We start from the raw sequence: 14,948 nt of genomic DNA on the forward strand, positions 1-14,948 counted from the left end.
ACCACAGAGTTCCAGAAGTCCTTGGCCTCGACACGGTGGCAGTCGTCACACATCTGGCCCTGGATGACAAACTCCACCACAAACACCTGCTGCAGGATGGCTCCGTTCATCACCTGGACAGGACAGGCCAAACTACCATCAACCACTATTCTCTTATATGACTGACTCAGAACATAGTTTACGACTAATGCGACACACCAGGTAAACACTTTATTTATATATATTTTTTAAATACAGAACTGGGCTAGACAGCTGTGACCCACCAGTGGATCATTACCCACCCATAATTTGGGGAACACTGATGTGCAAGACTTTATTCATCAGAGTTTGGTGCTGCTGTTTCTGGTGACTAAAGGGCATCTAGATACAAGATCACTGGTCACACAAAACCTCCTACACTCCAGACTAAGGCCTGGGCCCTGAGGAGCTCAGATTCCTCTGAAAGGTCATGAAGTTAAGATGACAGCCACTGCCTAACCTTCACCCAATCACTGTGCTCTGAAACTACAAAGTCAGCCCTTTACCCCTTTACTGTCAACCTGGATTAAATTATGACAACAAGGAAGTCAGCGGTGGGACACGTCCACCTGATCAGGTTCCTAATCCACACTAATCCCTTATATTAAATATGTCACACTCGCATGCCTCTCATTTCTCCACTCGTCTCCTCTCTCTCACCTCTTTCTGTATGGTCACCTTCAACTTGATCCGCTTGGAGTGGGGTTCCGTCCACAGGAATCCAGCATCGATCAGACGCACCTGGATTAGGAGGTCACATGAGTTTCTGAGGTGAATGGCTACAGCCCTGTTGAAAATGTTGAACAAGTGTATGTTTGAATGTAAATAGAGCAGAGTAGGGAAGGGATACTCACTTTGGTCATGTTGCCCTTCAGTTTTTTAAGGCAGAGGGCGAGCAGTTCCCTGGACTCCAGAGCACACTGCACCCAGGAGGCTGGAGGCTGCAAGTACCTGCATAGAAAAGAAAGAGGAGCAATCAATGAACCTGAACTAATGTAGGAGCCTTGGTAAGATCCCACAGTTTACTGACTAATGAACCTTGGGCAGTAAGAGCACAAGACAGGGATTTAAACATCTTAGCTGTGGCACTACGTTTGACAGGCTTGTGATGTACCGTTCACACTGCTTGCAGAAGTGCAGATTGACTTGCTTGGGGATTCCCTCAGAGATGTCCACTGTGGTCCTGAGGCAGGACACACACATGTTGGCTGGGTTTGGGGGGATAGGGATGCCACAGGTGCAGCACAGGCTAAGGAGAGGAGAAAAACCATTCCTTGATTAGTACTGTGTACCAGCTGATACCTTTGAAAAAGTTATGAATCTACACATTCACACTGACGGTAAAGGACAATTATTTGTAGACTGTAGGAGGCTGATCATATATTCTACTTACATGTTCCCCTGGCTGCTTGTAGCAGGAGCTTGCATGTACTCCATTATAAATGGTGTGGGTGTTGTAGTGAGATCTAGATAAATGACAGATCAGATTGATGTTATGAATCAGATAAATCTTTACTTTTTAGATTATATACAAAAACGTAATGCTATTAGCATACAACACATCCACATGGGTAATGTGTATTGATTATGGTCAATACATGGTAGCCAGCTAACGTTATCTAGTGCACCAACTTCCCTGGTAATGTTTTTTTCCCCCCACACATGACACTTAGCCAGACTTAGCTACAATTCTATGATATCTTTCAGGTAGTTAACCATTTATCACAATGTCACAACTCATCTGACAAACACCTTTTTGCTGCCAGTTGTCGTTAGCTATGTATACAATTGGATTAACTTCACCAAACAGTTACCGTTAGATAGAAAAAGGCAGGTTTAAATGGCCGGTAACTTTACTTGCTAGCCAGCCTTAGCCTAGCTAACAGGGAACAGCTTTCCTTCTGACTAATTTGCGATGATCGTGACAGTTTTGTCTTAACACGGCGCCTCCTATGTAAAGAGATTTCGGGGGGGCTTCGTGCCATTTAATGAGACAACTGATAAACAACACGTACTTGCAGAATGTTTTTCCAAGCCACGTTGCGGACCTCCACGTTTCACCACCACAAACTGGAAAGGAGGAGCAGGGTGATGACGACACACCACTTTCTGGTGCGAAAAGGACCCAGTCCCCTCTCGTTTGCCTGAGTGCAGTAGCGTCAGAAACCATTCAAATTAAATACAGACAGAATAAACTACACTACCGGTATATGGACGTTATGATATGATTGACAAATGTTGTAATACTCCAATTCATTAATTTTGATATACATTGGACAAGGCAATACGTATTTAAAAAATACAAGGTAAAAAATGTACCCAAAGAAGATCGATTTATCGAACCAAAGGCATTATCATTATCTATACCTTCCTCCTCTATCTTTCTTCGTCGCCATTATTAAAAACAACAACAAACAAAAGTAGAATTTTACAAAGTACCTTATCCATAGAGTTTTTAAACCTTTGCCTTATCTGTTTTATAACCGAACTGGGGTCATGTCTACATGGGATACAGTTTTTGTCCAATTGACGTCAAAGTAGATTTTTTTGTGCATTTTAGTTTACTCTAACTCTTTTCCTGACCTTAACCCAATTGCCCTAAAACCTGTTTGTTCATTCCCATAACCTGCTTCGACCGAAAAGTCAATTTTCACCACAGCTCTATCCTTTAGTAGACAAACCCCTGTTCTGGTCCTCGGGGCTTGCCGTAATATATATAAACAGGTGGGCTCAGATTAAAACAATCCGCCGTGGGGGGTGCGTGCATCCGTCAATAAGTTACGTAGGTCAAAAATGTATTTACCCAAATTCTATAAATGGTCTATTCAGCCAGTATAAAGTTGCAAATTACATTTAGTTTGCCCCTCCAGAAATATGATGTATGTTATCCTAAACAAGGTTGCATGGTGCACACCTCACGTGCTCCAATTGGTGCGGTCCTGAAAACGAACACTTCCTCGGCTTCAAATTGAGTGCACTATTTACAACTCAATCGCAACCTCGCTGCCAAAGGTTGAGGGAGCATGCAGTTTGCTTTCAAGTTAGCGTTAAACGAGGTACTTCAAAGTGGGGTCTCTCCGACTGAGGTTTAATATAGCTACCATTCTCCTCCTTGCAACGGTTGTGATTCACTGCATCATATGGACAAGGGACAATCGCTGGTTCATGGGGCTTTATGCTAGAGTGAGCCAGCCAAGGCAGAGTCTTACACCCCGCAGTGTCTAACGTTACGGATTCTCCAATACATCAAGCCGCATTGCTACATGGAGCTATCAGTGTTGGGTTGACTTAATTCAGCTTTTTACACCAGATGTGTTGTAGACTACGTTTGCATTTGGTTTCGCTGATTATTTACTCTAGCATCGATAATAATGGACTGAAAGTTGCGGGTAAACAACAACAACCTGCAGTGATTTCTTGTTTGTATAAATGATAGAGGATACGATGACACTGTTGTCTCTTTTGGGTCGGATCATGCGTTATTTTCTGCTCAGACCAGAGACCTTGTTCCTTCTATGCATAAGCCTTGCTCTGTGGAGTTACTTCTTCCACACTGATGAGGTGAAAACCATCGTCAAGTCCAGCCGGGATGCTGTCAAAATGGTCAAGGGGAAAGTGGCGGAGATTATGCAGAATGACAAATTCGGGGGTCTCGACGTTCTGGACGCAGAGTTCTCCAAAACTTGGGAGTTCAAGAGCAACAATGTGGCGGTGTACTCCATCCAAGGCCGGAGAGATCACATGGAAGACCGCTTCGAGGTCCTCACTGACATCGTGAACAAGAGTCACCCTTCTATATTTGGGATTTTTGATGGCCATGGGGGAGAGGTAAGATAAATGGGCTGATATATTTCATTTGTTGAGAGGCTATACTTGTTTTGGTTTGGTCAACACTTGCACATGCACTTGCTATGCATCAAATCAACTTTAGCACTTTACTTTGTGAAGTTGTGCCAAACATAAGAGACCATCATTCATGGTCTTGCACGTTTAAAATACTTATAGACATAACAAGATTGTGTGGTATGCTGCAGATAAAGTCTAAACGGATTGTACAAGAGAGCTAATCATTTCCAACACCAGTGAGAGGTGCTTTCAGATATGGGTCATATTCTGGTCTGAATACAGTAAATCACTGGTGTCCTGTGCATGACCATAACTTGTCATCTGATGCCCATGCACCTGTCACCCTCTCCATGTTCTGGTCACAGACAAAGCCCTGGCAGCTGTAGGTCTTTGACTCCATGACAAGCATTCAGTGGCACAGATTGAGCAGCTTGTCTCACAGAAATACACTTCCTACTCTCATCAGCCAGATGTCCCTATAGCGGGGCAAAGCGTCCATCTGTGTGTGTGTGAGATAGGCAGTCATTCAATGTAATGATCATACTCCATGCAAAAGACAAAGTGGGATACTGGTCTTGTTACTCCTCGACCAGAAGTGAAAGAATGTGTGTTTTTTGTTTTTGTTTTGTTGGGGTGTGGGGTTTATCTCCATTGTTGGCAGGGTAACAACACTGATTGATCATGATGGCCAGGCCTGCCTGAACAGCGACCTTGTCTCTGTGGGCTGCAGCTGTGGCCACGCGGGCCTGACAGCCCAGTATTGACTGACGCCATGGAGCTACGTGAAGAAACTCACTGGCAAATTCTTTCTGACAAGGTGCCCCTCTCTCCTCCCTCTCACACTGCCTCTCTCCCAGACCCTGTCTATGGGCTGCCAGTGTTTTTCTAAGGAGCTCTACTGCTCAGGCATGCTCTAGTCTGTTTAATACAGAAGTTGACTATTCTGGCCTGACCCAGGCTGAAAGATAACATTCTAAAAAAAAAAGACAGTGATGGAGGTGGAGGATAACCATTATTTTCAGGGTAGATTAAATGGTGAGCTCTAGTGCAGCAGCTCACTGCTTCCCTTTGACCAGAACTGGCCATTTGTCTGGTTTTCCCTGCAGCATGTTTGGGCCTTCATTCCTCCTTCCCTATATTCCTTATAGAGGATGGTAAACCAGGCTATAAAAGCCATCCTCAGGTCTGTGAGGGAGAGCAGAGAAAGAGGGTGTTCACTTCAGATTTGCTCATGTAGGCGAGGGATTTTTTTCCCCCTCGCTTTGGCCTTGGGTGACAATTTTGTGTGTTTTTATTCCTTCACTCTCTTTTGAAGTGTGAAACTGTTGCCAGACACCAGCTTTTCAAATGGTTCTGCTGCTACAGTATGTTATTGTTGATGTATTCCTGGCCGGGGGCGGTGCGTCAGCAGAGAGCTGCAGTGTAGACCAGGGCTGGAGGAGGACTCAGCTAGCCTATTGGTTAGTTCCCTCTACCACTCTAAACAGGGCAATGATTTGTCCATCTTTTGGGCCAGATAGCCTCTCTCTCTCCTCTCTCTCACTCACTCACTCACTCACTCACTCACACTCACTCACTCACTCAAAACAAAGTTGACATGATTCACCAAGCCCTAGTGGCAGGAGAGGGGATGAAGGCTGAGGTAGGTTGGGGGAGGTGGGTGAGAGGGGGTTGGTAGCCAGAGTTACCAGCCAGGACACCTTGTCCTAGCTCTGACACTGGCTTGGAATGGGCCGATTTACCCACAGAAAGATACATCGCCTCTCAGAGAAGAATAGTAAGCTAGACACACACACACACAGGAAATGCAATACCTTGCAAGGATACCTTGCAAAGAATGAACATGTCTTTCCTTAATTGCTGGTTATTTGGTATGCGTGCATGTGGATGTGTCTGGAGATAGCAATTCATGACGTTGAAGTCATCTATCCATTCCAGGCTGTTTGTTCTGTAAAAAATAACCTGACTAACATTCATCCCTTGTTGATATTCTGTAGGGAGAGATGCTCTCTACATGGGCGATGGTCTTTAAGATAATACCCTGGGGGTCTGGCTGAAGAACCTGTCTCAGTAGTCCTACTACTACTACTACTACTACTACTACTACTAGCTCCACACAATTACTGTATGTCCACAATAGAATACCAAGTGGAGACATTTAGAACTCCTTACTGTCCTAATATGTTATCTTTCCTTTTCTCTGAATGGCTCAATGGAGAAAGGCAGTTCTGATAATGAAGTCATCTTTTTCCTTTTGTGCTGATATTTCCTCTCCCTCACTCCCCCAACTCTACCGTCTTCAAGTTCAGTGTAGAGTGGTGTGGCTGCGTGTGCGTAAGCAGTTTCTGAACAGGAGAAGATGTAGAGAAGTATTGTGTTGAGAGGGATGAGAGGAAAGAACACAAGGCTGACCTTTTTTAAGTGGGTCTGTTTTTTTTGTTTTTTTACTGGTTCCCTTTCTTTCTTGCCTTGGCCCTCACCGGAGTTCACCTTCCTTTCGCACTAACAATAAAGGCCTCTGTTAGTGGAAAGGGCACCGTTTGCATTTTAATCCTGGGGAGGGACAGAGTATGTGTGTAAGAGAATGTGAGTGTCTGAGACGATGCGTGAGAGACTCTTACAGAGGGAAGCCCTTTGCTTGCAGTTTGCTGAACCCTTGAATATTATAGTTGACCTGCTTTCATTCTCCTCCCTCTCTCTCTTTCCTTTTCTCCTCTCTTTCATCCACTCAGGTTGTCAGTGTGATTACAGCTCAGTAACTGCAGTCTGATTACTGGAGCACTATTTGAGGAGCTTTCAATTGAACTCCTTTCATTCCCATCTCCCTACTGCCATTTTCTCTCACTTCATCTCCTCTATACTGTAGCCCTGGTGCAGAATGGCTCCAGTGTGTGTCTCTGCATCAGGCTCATGGTTCCCTCACCATGGGAATAAACCCTCTTCACCTGTTATGGAGGGCTGGTGGGCTCAGTTGGCTGGTCTCCAGGAGTGTGTCCATTTGTGATTGTGGACAGTTGTGTCTGCGGTGGTGTATGCAGAAGTGTCAGGCTCCAGCTGTGTGTGTGTGTGGTTTAGATATTCAGCATCCTGGATCCCTCTTGAGCCCACTCACACTGGAGATGAAAGAAGCAGCACGACTAATTGTAGTGTCAGCATTCTAGAGGATTACTTAGTGTGTGTGTTTTTCTTCGTGTGCAAATCTAAAGTAATGGATTTCCAGGGGACGTTAAATGAAGTGAACGACCAGCAGCGATGGCAGTGGCATTTCACGATAACATGCCAATCTGGGCTTCACACACCTGTTCCAGACGATGTCATTTCCTGCCGATTGTCCCCCGCAAGCCTCAGACCTCCGAAATCAAAATGAAATGTATTTCTCCAGGAGCCATACAATAATAGAATTGATGAGAATAATATACAAAAAGGAATACACCCTTCACTCTGGCTGACCAAAAAACTCTGCACCGCTCATGGTTGTTCTGCTCAAAACCACCCTTCATTCTGGAGGCAGATTCCAGGACATATTTTTATTGCTTTTGGCAAAAGCAGATGCTCAACATTTCTTTTAGCCTGCGTTGATGTTATGGAAAGAGCAGTGAGCAGGAAAGGTGATGTTTTGTTGGAAAAACACCCTGTAGAGATGGACTGGGAGCTTTTCTACAGTTCTGACCTTTTACTCATTCCGCACCAGTTGGGCATAAAAAAGTTGGTCTTCAATCTAAATTGGGCGTAGAGTTAGACCAGGATGGTGCAACTGGCCCCAGAAGACTGTCACGGATTGTTTGAGAAGCGGAACCTGACAAGTGGAACACTGTAAATACGGAACCCAAATGTCACAATTCCCCCATTTGCCATTTTAAGTATTTTCTGCCATGGGCAATTGTTTCGTACAGTATTAAACTCGCATTGAGTGTAACATTCTGTTTTTCCCACCTTCATTCTTTTGCATTAAGCAAGTACAGTGGCAAGAAAAAGTATGTGAACCCTTTGGCATTACCTGGATTTCTGCATAAATTGGTCATAGATGAAGATAAGATCAAATTTTAAGTCACAACAGTAGTGTGCAATATGTGCCATGTAAGAAAGCTAACGTTTAAGTTCCTTGCTCAGAACATGAGAACATATGAAAGCTGGTGGTTCCTTTTAACATGAGTCTTCAATATTCCCAGGTAAGAAGTTTTAGGTTGTAGTTATTATAGGAATTATAGGACTATTTCTCTCTATACCATTTGTATTTCATATACCTTTGACTATTGGATGTTCTTATAGGCACTTTAGTATTGCCAGTGTAACAGTATCTCCTCGCCGCTACCTGGGCTCGAACCAGGAACACATTGACAACAGCCACCCTCGAAGCAGCGTTACCCATGCAGAGCAAGGGGAACAACTACTCCAAGTCCCAGAGTGAGTGACGTTTGAAATGCTATTAGCGCGCACCCCGCTAACTAGCTAGCCATTTCACATCGGTTACACCAGCCTAATCTCGGGAGTTGATAGGCTTGAAGTCATAAACAGCGCAATGCTTCAAGCATTGCGAAGAGCTGCTGGCAAAACGCACAAATTTGTGCTGTTTGAATGAATGCTTACGAGCCTGCTGCTGCCTACCATCGCTCAGTCAGACTGCTCTATCAAATCATACTTAATTATAACATAATAACACACAGAAATACGAGCCATAGGTCATTAATATGGTCGAATCCGGAAACTATCATCTCGAAAACAAAACGTTTATTCTTTCAGTGAAATGCGGAACCGTTCCGTATTTTATCTAACGGGTGGCATCCATGAGTCTAAATATTCCTGTTACATTGCACAACCTTCAATGTTATGTCATAATTACGTAATATTCTGGCAAATTAGTTCACAATGAGCCAGGCGGCCCAAACTGTTGCATATACCCTGACTGCGTGCATAGAACGCAAGAGAAGTGACACAATTTCACCTGGTTAATATTGCCTGCTAAACTGGATTTGTTTTAGCTAAATATTCAAGTTTAAAAATATATACTTCTGTGTATTGATTTTAAGAAAGGCATTTATGTTTATGGTTAGGTACACGTTGGAGCAACGACAGTCCTTTTTTCGCGAATGCGCACTGCATCGATTATATGCAACGCAGGACACGCTAGATAAACTAGTAATATCATCAACCATGTGTAGTTATAACTAGTGATTATGATAGTTTTTTTTATAAGATAAGTTTAATGCTAGCTAGCAACTTACCTTKGCTTCTTACTGCATTCGTGTAACAGGCGGGCTCCTTGTGAGGCAGGTGGTTAGAGCGTTGGACTAGTTAACCATAAGGTTGCAAGATTGAATCCCAGAGCTGACAAGGTAAAAAATCTGTCGTTCTGCCCTTGAACAAGGCAGTTAACCCACCGTTCCTAGGCCGTCATTAAGAATGTGTTCTTAACTGACTTGCCTAGTTAAATAAAAGTGTAAAAAAAAGAAGAAGAAGAAATCGGCAAAATCGGTGTTCAAAACCGATTTCCGATTTGTTATGAAAACTTGAAATCGGCCCTAATTAATCGGCCATTCCGATTAATCGGTCGACCTCTAATCTTCATGCTTCACAGTGAAGTGCTCTCCCAGTTTGTGGAGGATGGGTATGATCTGTCCACAGGTGGTGTTCTTTTCACATGACACACACAGTGTGGATGTATAGAGGATTCTCATGAGCTGGACAAACTCCTCAGCCTTATGGAAGTCCTCGTCTTTCAGACGGTCCAGGTTGTCCTTTGGCATTGCTTTTCGAAGTCGTGGGTCCAAGGCTGCTGCTTGGATCGCTGGATACTGCTCCATGAATCTCTCTATCGTTAGAGATCCATCTGGTCTTGACATCAAGGATGAGCGAGTGAGTGCGGCAGGCCTGAAACAACAAAAACATACATTTAATTACCGCACACATCAATATTGAATTAAATTGTTAAATGTGGGAATTTCAAAATAATACTTTAATAGATTGAACTGGCTTCTTACCAAGGAGCTGCTGCTTTTCCTTCAAGACTGTTTTGGACATCGAGGATCTCTTGAACCGCACGACCATTGCTCTGATTTCAGGTTGCCCATTTATCAATGGAAGTCATTTTGTAGATTTTCTGCGCTGCCAGATTCAGTGTGTGCGCAAAACATCCTATTTTTAGGATGTGTAGCCTCTTGATGGCAACATCCATATTTTGCCAGTGTTATCAACAGTCACAGCTACAGTCTTGCTTGGCTCTATCTCAAACTCTTCCAGAATGTCTGAGATCTCCTCTGTCACTACTTTGCGAGTTGTACACTGCCCTGGTGTGGAGGACCTTCTATTTTACACTGCCCTGGCTTGTGTAGTGCACTGTAACAGTGAGATATTGGTCCTGACAGAGGCTGGTCCACCCGTCTGTGATGGCCAGCTTTGGCACGTCCTTCAGCTCAGTGATCACATTGGCCTTTTCTACACCATACCAGGTAGGAATGAATGTGTCACTGAGGTAACTCCAGGAGGGAGGGGTATATTTGGGGTTGAGTGCCTTGCTCATCTCCCTACAGTAAAATAGTTTTCATGTGTTGAATTATTGTATTGTGGAGTGATGGGACTAACATGCAACCCTTTTATACTACTATATCCTAAACATGAATACAACTCAATATATACTGACAGACTGTTACCTAAAGCCCTTGGACTCCACTGTTGCAAAGGGGTGTAGGCCTTTCACTATGAACTTGGTCATGGCTAGGTGTCACTCATTCACCCTCTCGTCAGTCATCCTCCCACTAGCTGCCAGCGTGAAGGGGCTTTTGGCTTGGACCAGCTGTATTAGAGGGAGGAGTGGGTTGGTTCATTGTAGCTGCAACTTTAACAAAAAAGTTGCAAAATCTTTAAATGGCTGATTGAATTTCTGAACGTGTCTACGATCAGCTGGCTARTGGTTCCTTTTGATCATGACCCCATGTTCTCATAATTGAGTTAACTCCGTGTGTGGGATCTAGGCTGCTAGCATACGTACCTAACATAGATCGGGCAACGAGAGATGAACGACGAGCTCGGCAGTCAAACTGCATTTCTCTGCCTGTACACAATGCACTTTCAATAGATGTTTGGACAGATTGCTCGTGTTTCTGTCCTTACAAGCAAAAGTCTTGTTGCACTTGTGGCAACGAGCATTGTCAGCATCGACTCAGAAGTATAACCACACTTTTGAACGTTTAGTTCTCGCCGCCATCGTCACTAATTTAAGAGCAGGGTCGTGCGTGTGTACACGCTGTAGCGTGTGAGAGACAGGCTCCGTGTGAGAGAGATCTCTCTTCTGGATTTGGAATAGCGAAAATGCAGGTTAGCTGACCCCTGACTCCAATTAGCTTTTGGAGAAGTCATTAGCCTAGGGGTTCACATACTTTTYCCAACCGACACTGTGAATGTTTCCACGGTGTGTTCAATAAAGACATGAAAACATAGAATTGTTTGTGTAATTAGATTAAGCAGACTGTGTTTGTCTATAGTTGTGACTTAGATGAAGATCAGATCAAAACGTATGACTGTTTTATGCAGAAATCCAGGTAATTCCGAAGGGTTCACCTACTTTTTCTTGTGTGCTGCATGTGGAGCCCCCAAAAAGGTCCCAGCATGGTGTCCCTCCCGGTGGTTCAATAATTCAACACTCCCTCTGCCAGCTAGGCGCTTCTTCTGCTAAAAGCCCCCTATCTAAAAATCTGTAATGCTGACTATTGTCTGCTCCCTGTAATGCTGTGTATGAGGCTTGTGGATGGGCTGAGGGACAAGTTGGCCTTGTTTCTGATTTTGGACAGAGAGGAGGGAGATGTGGAGAGGAGACCCCTCATATTCTACATCTCACACACACAGTCCTCTCCATGGCTTCTGATGTGGTTCTATAGAGGGCAGGGGTATATTCTCTGCTGCCAGGTCTCTCTGCTTTATGCCTTTGTGGATGGTGGGCTGGACACCTATTTGTCCTCTCCCTGTGGGGTTTGGGGAGGTGCTCTGTTTAACCTGTTCTTTCTCACTGTGTCAATCGGTTATGAATGAACAAGGCTAAATGGCCATGGTGACTTGAGGCCCTTGCTGAGTGGACTGGCGTCAGCTGCCTTTTACAGGTTAAAAAGGTGTGTTGTGTGTGTGTGTGTGTGTGTGTGTGTGAGGCAGTGGAAATAGAAACATCCATTTTTGATTGGTGCTGTCTTGACACAGGGGAATGAGAGGGTCACTCACAGCGTGTTTGTGATGGATATACAGGTAGGTTTGTGTGATGCTCACTGGTGTATGCGTCTGTCCCAGCTGTCACTTCTACCAGACTCCTCTTTGGGTGAGCTGCTGACCAGTGGGTTGGCACGGATGAGGCAGGTGCATTCTTTTTGGGGGCAGTGTTTGTAGTTCACTCTGTACTGTGTGTGTGTGTATGTATAGTTCACTCTGTACGCTATGGTGTGTGAGCATGCATGGGTGTGTGTAGGAGGGGTAATCTATAACACAAGACTGTCTGCAGGGCATGTGTGTTGGCTGGTCAGACAGGAGGAATGCAGCACATATGAGTGGCTGATGTGAGCAGATGGTTTCTATCTACTACAGCATGGACCTGAACTCTCCTCTCCTTAGTGCAGAGACTGGGCTTCTCAAGGATATGAATACTCAATGTTCTATTCTAATCTGTCATGAGTGTGTGAACTCCTCCTTCTAGTGGGAGGAGCAGTTGTATTCATTTTAGGGTTAAAGGTGCCTGCGTCCCATACTGGTAGACATGTTGGAACTCTGCTATGTACTTCTGATTGCGTCTCTCTGAGATCTTTCATTCTCTTTTTTTGTATTCTTCTAAATGTGTTCAGATGGTTTGTGTGTGTTTGGCCCTCTGAGATTTATGACCCGTAGAGGTGCTTTCATTTATTTTTTTAATACTTTTCTAAATGTGTTCAGATGGTTTGTGGTGTATGTGACCCCCAGTGCACTGAGGCCTGAGCTAAAAACTCCCTCTGTTAGACCAGGCTGGGAGTTTAGAGAATAACCATGATGAAGTTATGGCTCAGCTAAATTGGCTTGGATCCTCAGACATGCTTCTGAATCCATGCCCACTGATTCTTCCATAGGCAAGCAAGCATTACTGTTCAGCTTGACTGACTGATTATTTTACTCTCTCTATGTCACCTTACATGATCGTCTGCCAGAGAGGAACTCCTTATATTACAACCTAATGTCTTTTTTTCTTGGAATTTCCCTGGATATTTTCTATGTGGATTGTAGAGCTGAGGGGGATGGCTTATGAGTGATGGGCTGGTGGCTCAGGGCTGAGCTGCTAAATTGATTAGTGAAGTAGGGGGCGGCGTATGGTGACGGTGGCTAATGGTAACCGCTGAAGCCGCAGGGAAATCCTGCTTTCTTCCTCGTAACTTGTGACTGTCTCTCTAAGTCGATGACTGAAGGGAGGAGAGGAGACTGCAGKGCAGATTAGAACTACACTAATCCCAGTTCAGAGATTGGAAATATGTTTATAACCTTTTACTTTTCTTACTCTTTTTTTTAAATTTATTTTAAATATTCTTTCTCCCTCCCTCTGGTCTGTCTCTGTCAGTGGAGGCTGGTGGGAGGAGCTATAGGAGGACGGGCTCATTGGAAAGGTATCAAACATATGGAAGCCACATGTTTGTTTCTATTCCATTCCAGCCTCCACTGGTCTCTCTCCATCTTTCTGACTATCTCTCCATCTCACTGTTGGCTCTGCTCTTCCTCTCTTCTCTACATCTCTCCTACAGGGAAGGCCGGTGGCTATAAGAGGCTGTGCGTTGCCTGTATAATGAGCTTAGCCAGCGGCAGAGCTGTCAGCGAGGTTTTCGAGCTGCTCTTGGCAGGCTTACACCATCCACAGGAGGAGAGGGTGAAGGATGGAGAGGAATGAGGAGAGGGTGAAGGATGGAGAGGAATGAGGAGAGGGTGAAGGATGGAGAGGAATGAGGAGAGGGTGAAGGATGGAGAGGGTGAAGGATGGAGAGGGTGAAGGATGGAGAGGGTGAAGGATGGAGAGGGTAAAGATGGAGAGGAATGGGGAGAGGGTGAAGGATGAGAGGGAGAAGGGATAATGAAGGACAAAATTTGATTGATTGGAAAGTGGCTATAAGTTTACAGCTGCTCTTAACAGGCTTACACCATCCACAGGAGGAGAGTTGAAAGGGGATGAGTAGAATAGTCAAATAAGAGGTAGAAGGGATAAGGGAGGGGAGAGAGTGGACTTACAACCGCCGCAGGAAGTGAGAGCGGCAGGAATACTATGTAAGATAAGAAAGGGATGAAGTGAACGGTTGGAGAGGAAGAGAGACTGAGCTGTGTATCTATATTTTTGTATCTGGATGAGAAGACACATGTCTGCAGGGTGTATTTATGTGCTGTGTGTAGCATGCAGAAGGCTGCATTAGCAGCATCAAAGCAGATGTAGTGAGTGTCAGTGGAACATGCAGCCAGTCAGGTTCTAGTCTTTGATCTTCTGCTTGAGTGTGAAGGAGAACATTCCTACCTCAAAGGCTTAGCAGCCCAGGGACACCGACTCGCAACAACAACATTCGTGAGGAGTGGCAGCGACAATTTTCTTTATTTGTCTGTTAGTGAGGGAGAAATAGTGTGTGTGAAAGAAGAGGCACTAGCGCTTTTCTCTTTGATCATGAGTCATTTCAACAGACTGACGAGCGTTCTTCTCTCTAGTGTCAGACAATATGAACATGGCATTCTCTCTCTTTGTCTGTCTTTATATTCTCTTCCTGTCTGTTTTGAACTTTTGCTCTCTTACTTTCTCATGTTTTTCTCCATACCACACACTATCCTCTGTTCCATGTCTCCATCCCTCCCTCCTCCCAGAAATCAAACTGTTCTTCACCTTGAGTGTCTCTGGGAGACTACTGCCAGGGGAGTGCAAGCCGAGCCTCCTGCCTGCCTGTGTTGTGAGACAGGAAGTTAACAGGGTGAAGGACACAGAGGTCTCCTACTGTACTCATTTCCCACTGCCCTGTTCAGACACCCAACATATAGTGCATTCGGAAAGTATTCGTACCCCTTGATTTTTCTTCCACATTTTGTTATGTTATTTCCCCCCCCTCTATGTACACACAATA

The 14,948-nt window shown here is 44.6% G+C and overlaps 2 protein-coding genes across 2 annotated transcripts in view; one reads left to right on the forward strand and one right to left on the reverse strand.

The window, feature by feature from the left end:
• The window catches only part of LOC111956937 (60S ribosomal export protein NMD3-like), a 5,895-nt gene extending 3,205 nt beyond the window's left edge, over window positions 1-2,690 (reverse strand). Inside the window, exons 1-7 of the mRNA XM_023977650.2 lie at window positions 2,458-2,690; window positions 2,034-2,162; window positions 1,412-1,484; window positions 1,133-1,267; window positions 873-969; window positions 679-759; window positions 3-113 (exon numbers count right to left, since the gene is read on the reverse strand). Of these exons, the coding sequence (XP_023833418.1) occupies window positions 3-113; window positions 679-759; window positions 873-969; window positions 1,133-1,267; window positions 1,412-1,455 (468 nt within the window). The 5' untranslated portion in view covers window positions 1,456-1,484; window positions 2,034-2,162; window positions 2,458-2,690. The remainder of the gene's footprint in view (window positions 1-2; window positions 114-678; window positions 760-872; window positions 970-1,132; window positions 1,268-1,411; window positions 1,485-2,033; window positions 2,163-2,457) is intronic.
• An 85-nt stretch (window positions 2,691-2,775) lies between these two features.
• The window catches only part of LOC111959718 (protein phosphatase 1L), a 44,624-nt gene continuing 32,451 nt past the window's right edge, over window positions 2,776-14,948 (forward strand). Inside the window, exon 1 of the mRNA XM_023981500.2 lies at window positions 2,776-3,846. Within this exon, the coding sequence (XP_023837268.1) occupies window positions 3,448-3,846 (399 nt within the window). The 5' untranslated portion in view covers window positions 2,776-3,447. The remainder of the gene's footprint in view (window positions 3,847-14,948) is intronic.

Source organism: Salvelinus sp. IW2-2015, linkage group LG4p (assembly GCF_002910315.2).
Source record: "Salvelinus sp. IW2-2015 linkage group LG4p, ASM291031v2, whole genome shotgun sequence".
NCBI classification, from domain to species: Eukaryota; Metazoa; Chordata; class Actinopteri; order Salmoniformes; family Salmonidae; genus Salvelinus; species Salvelinus sp. IW2-2015.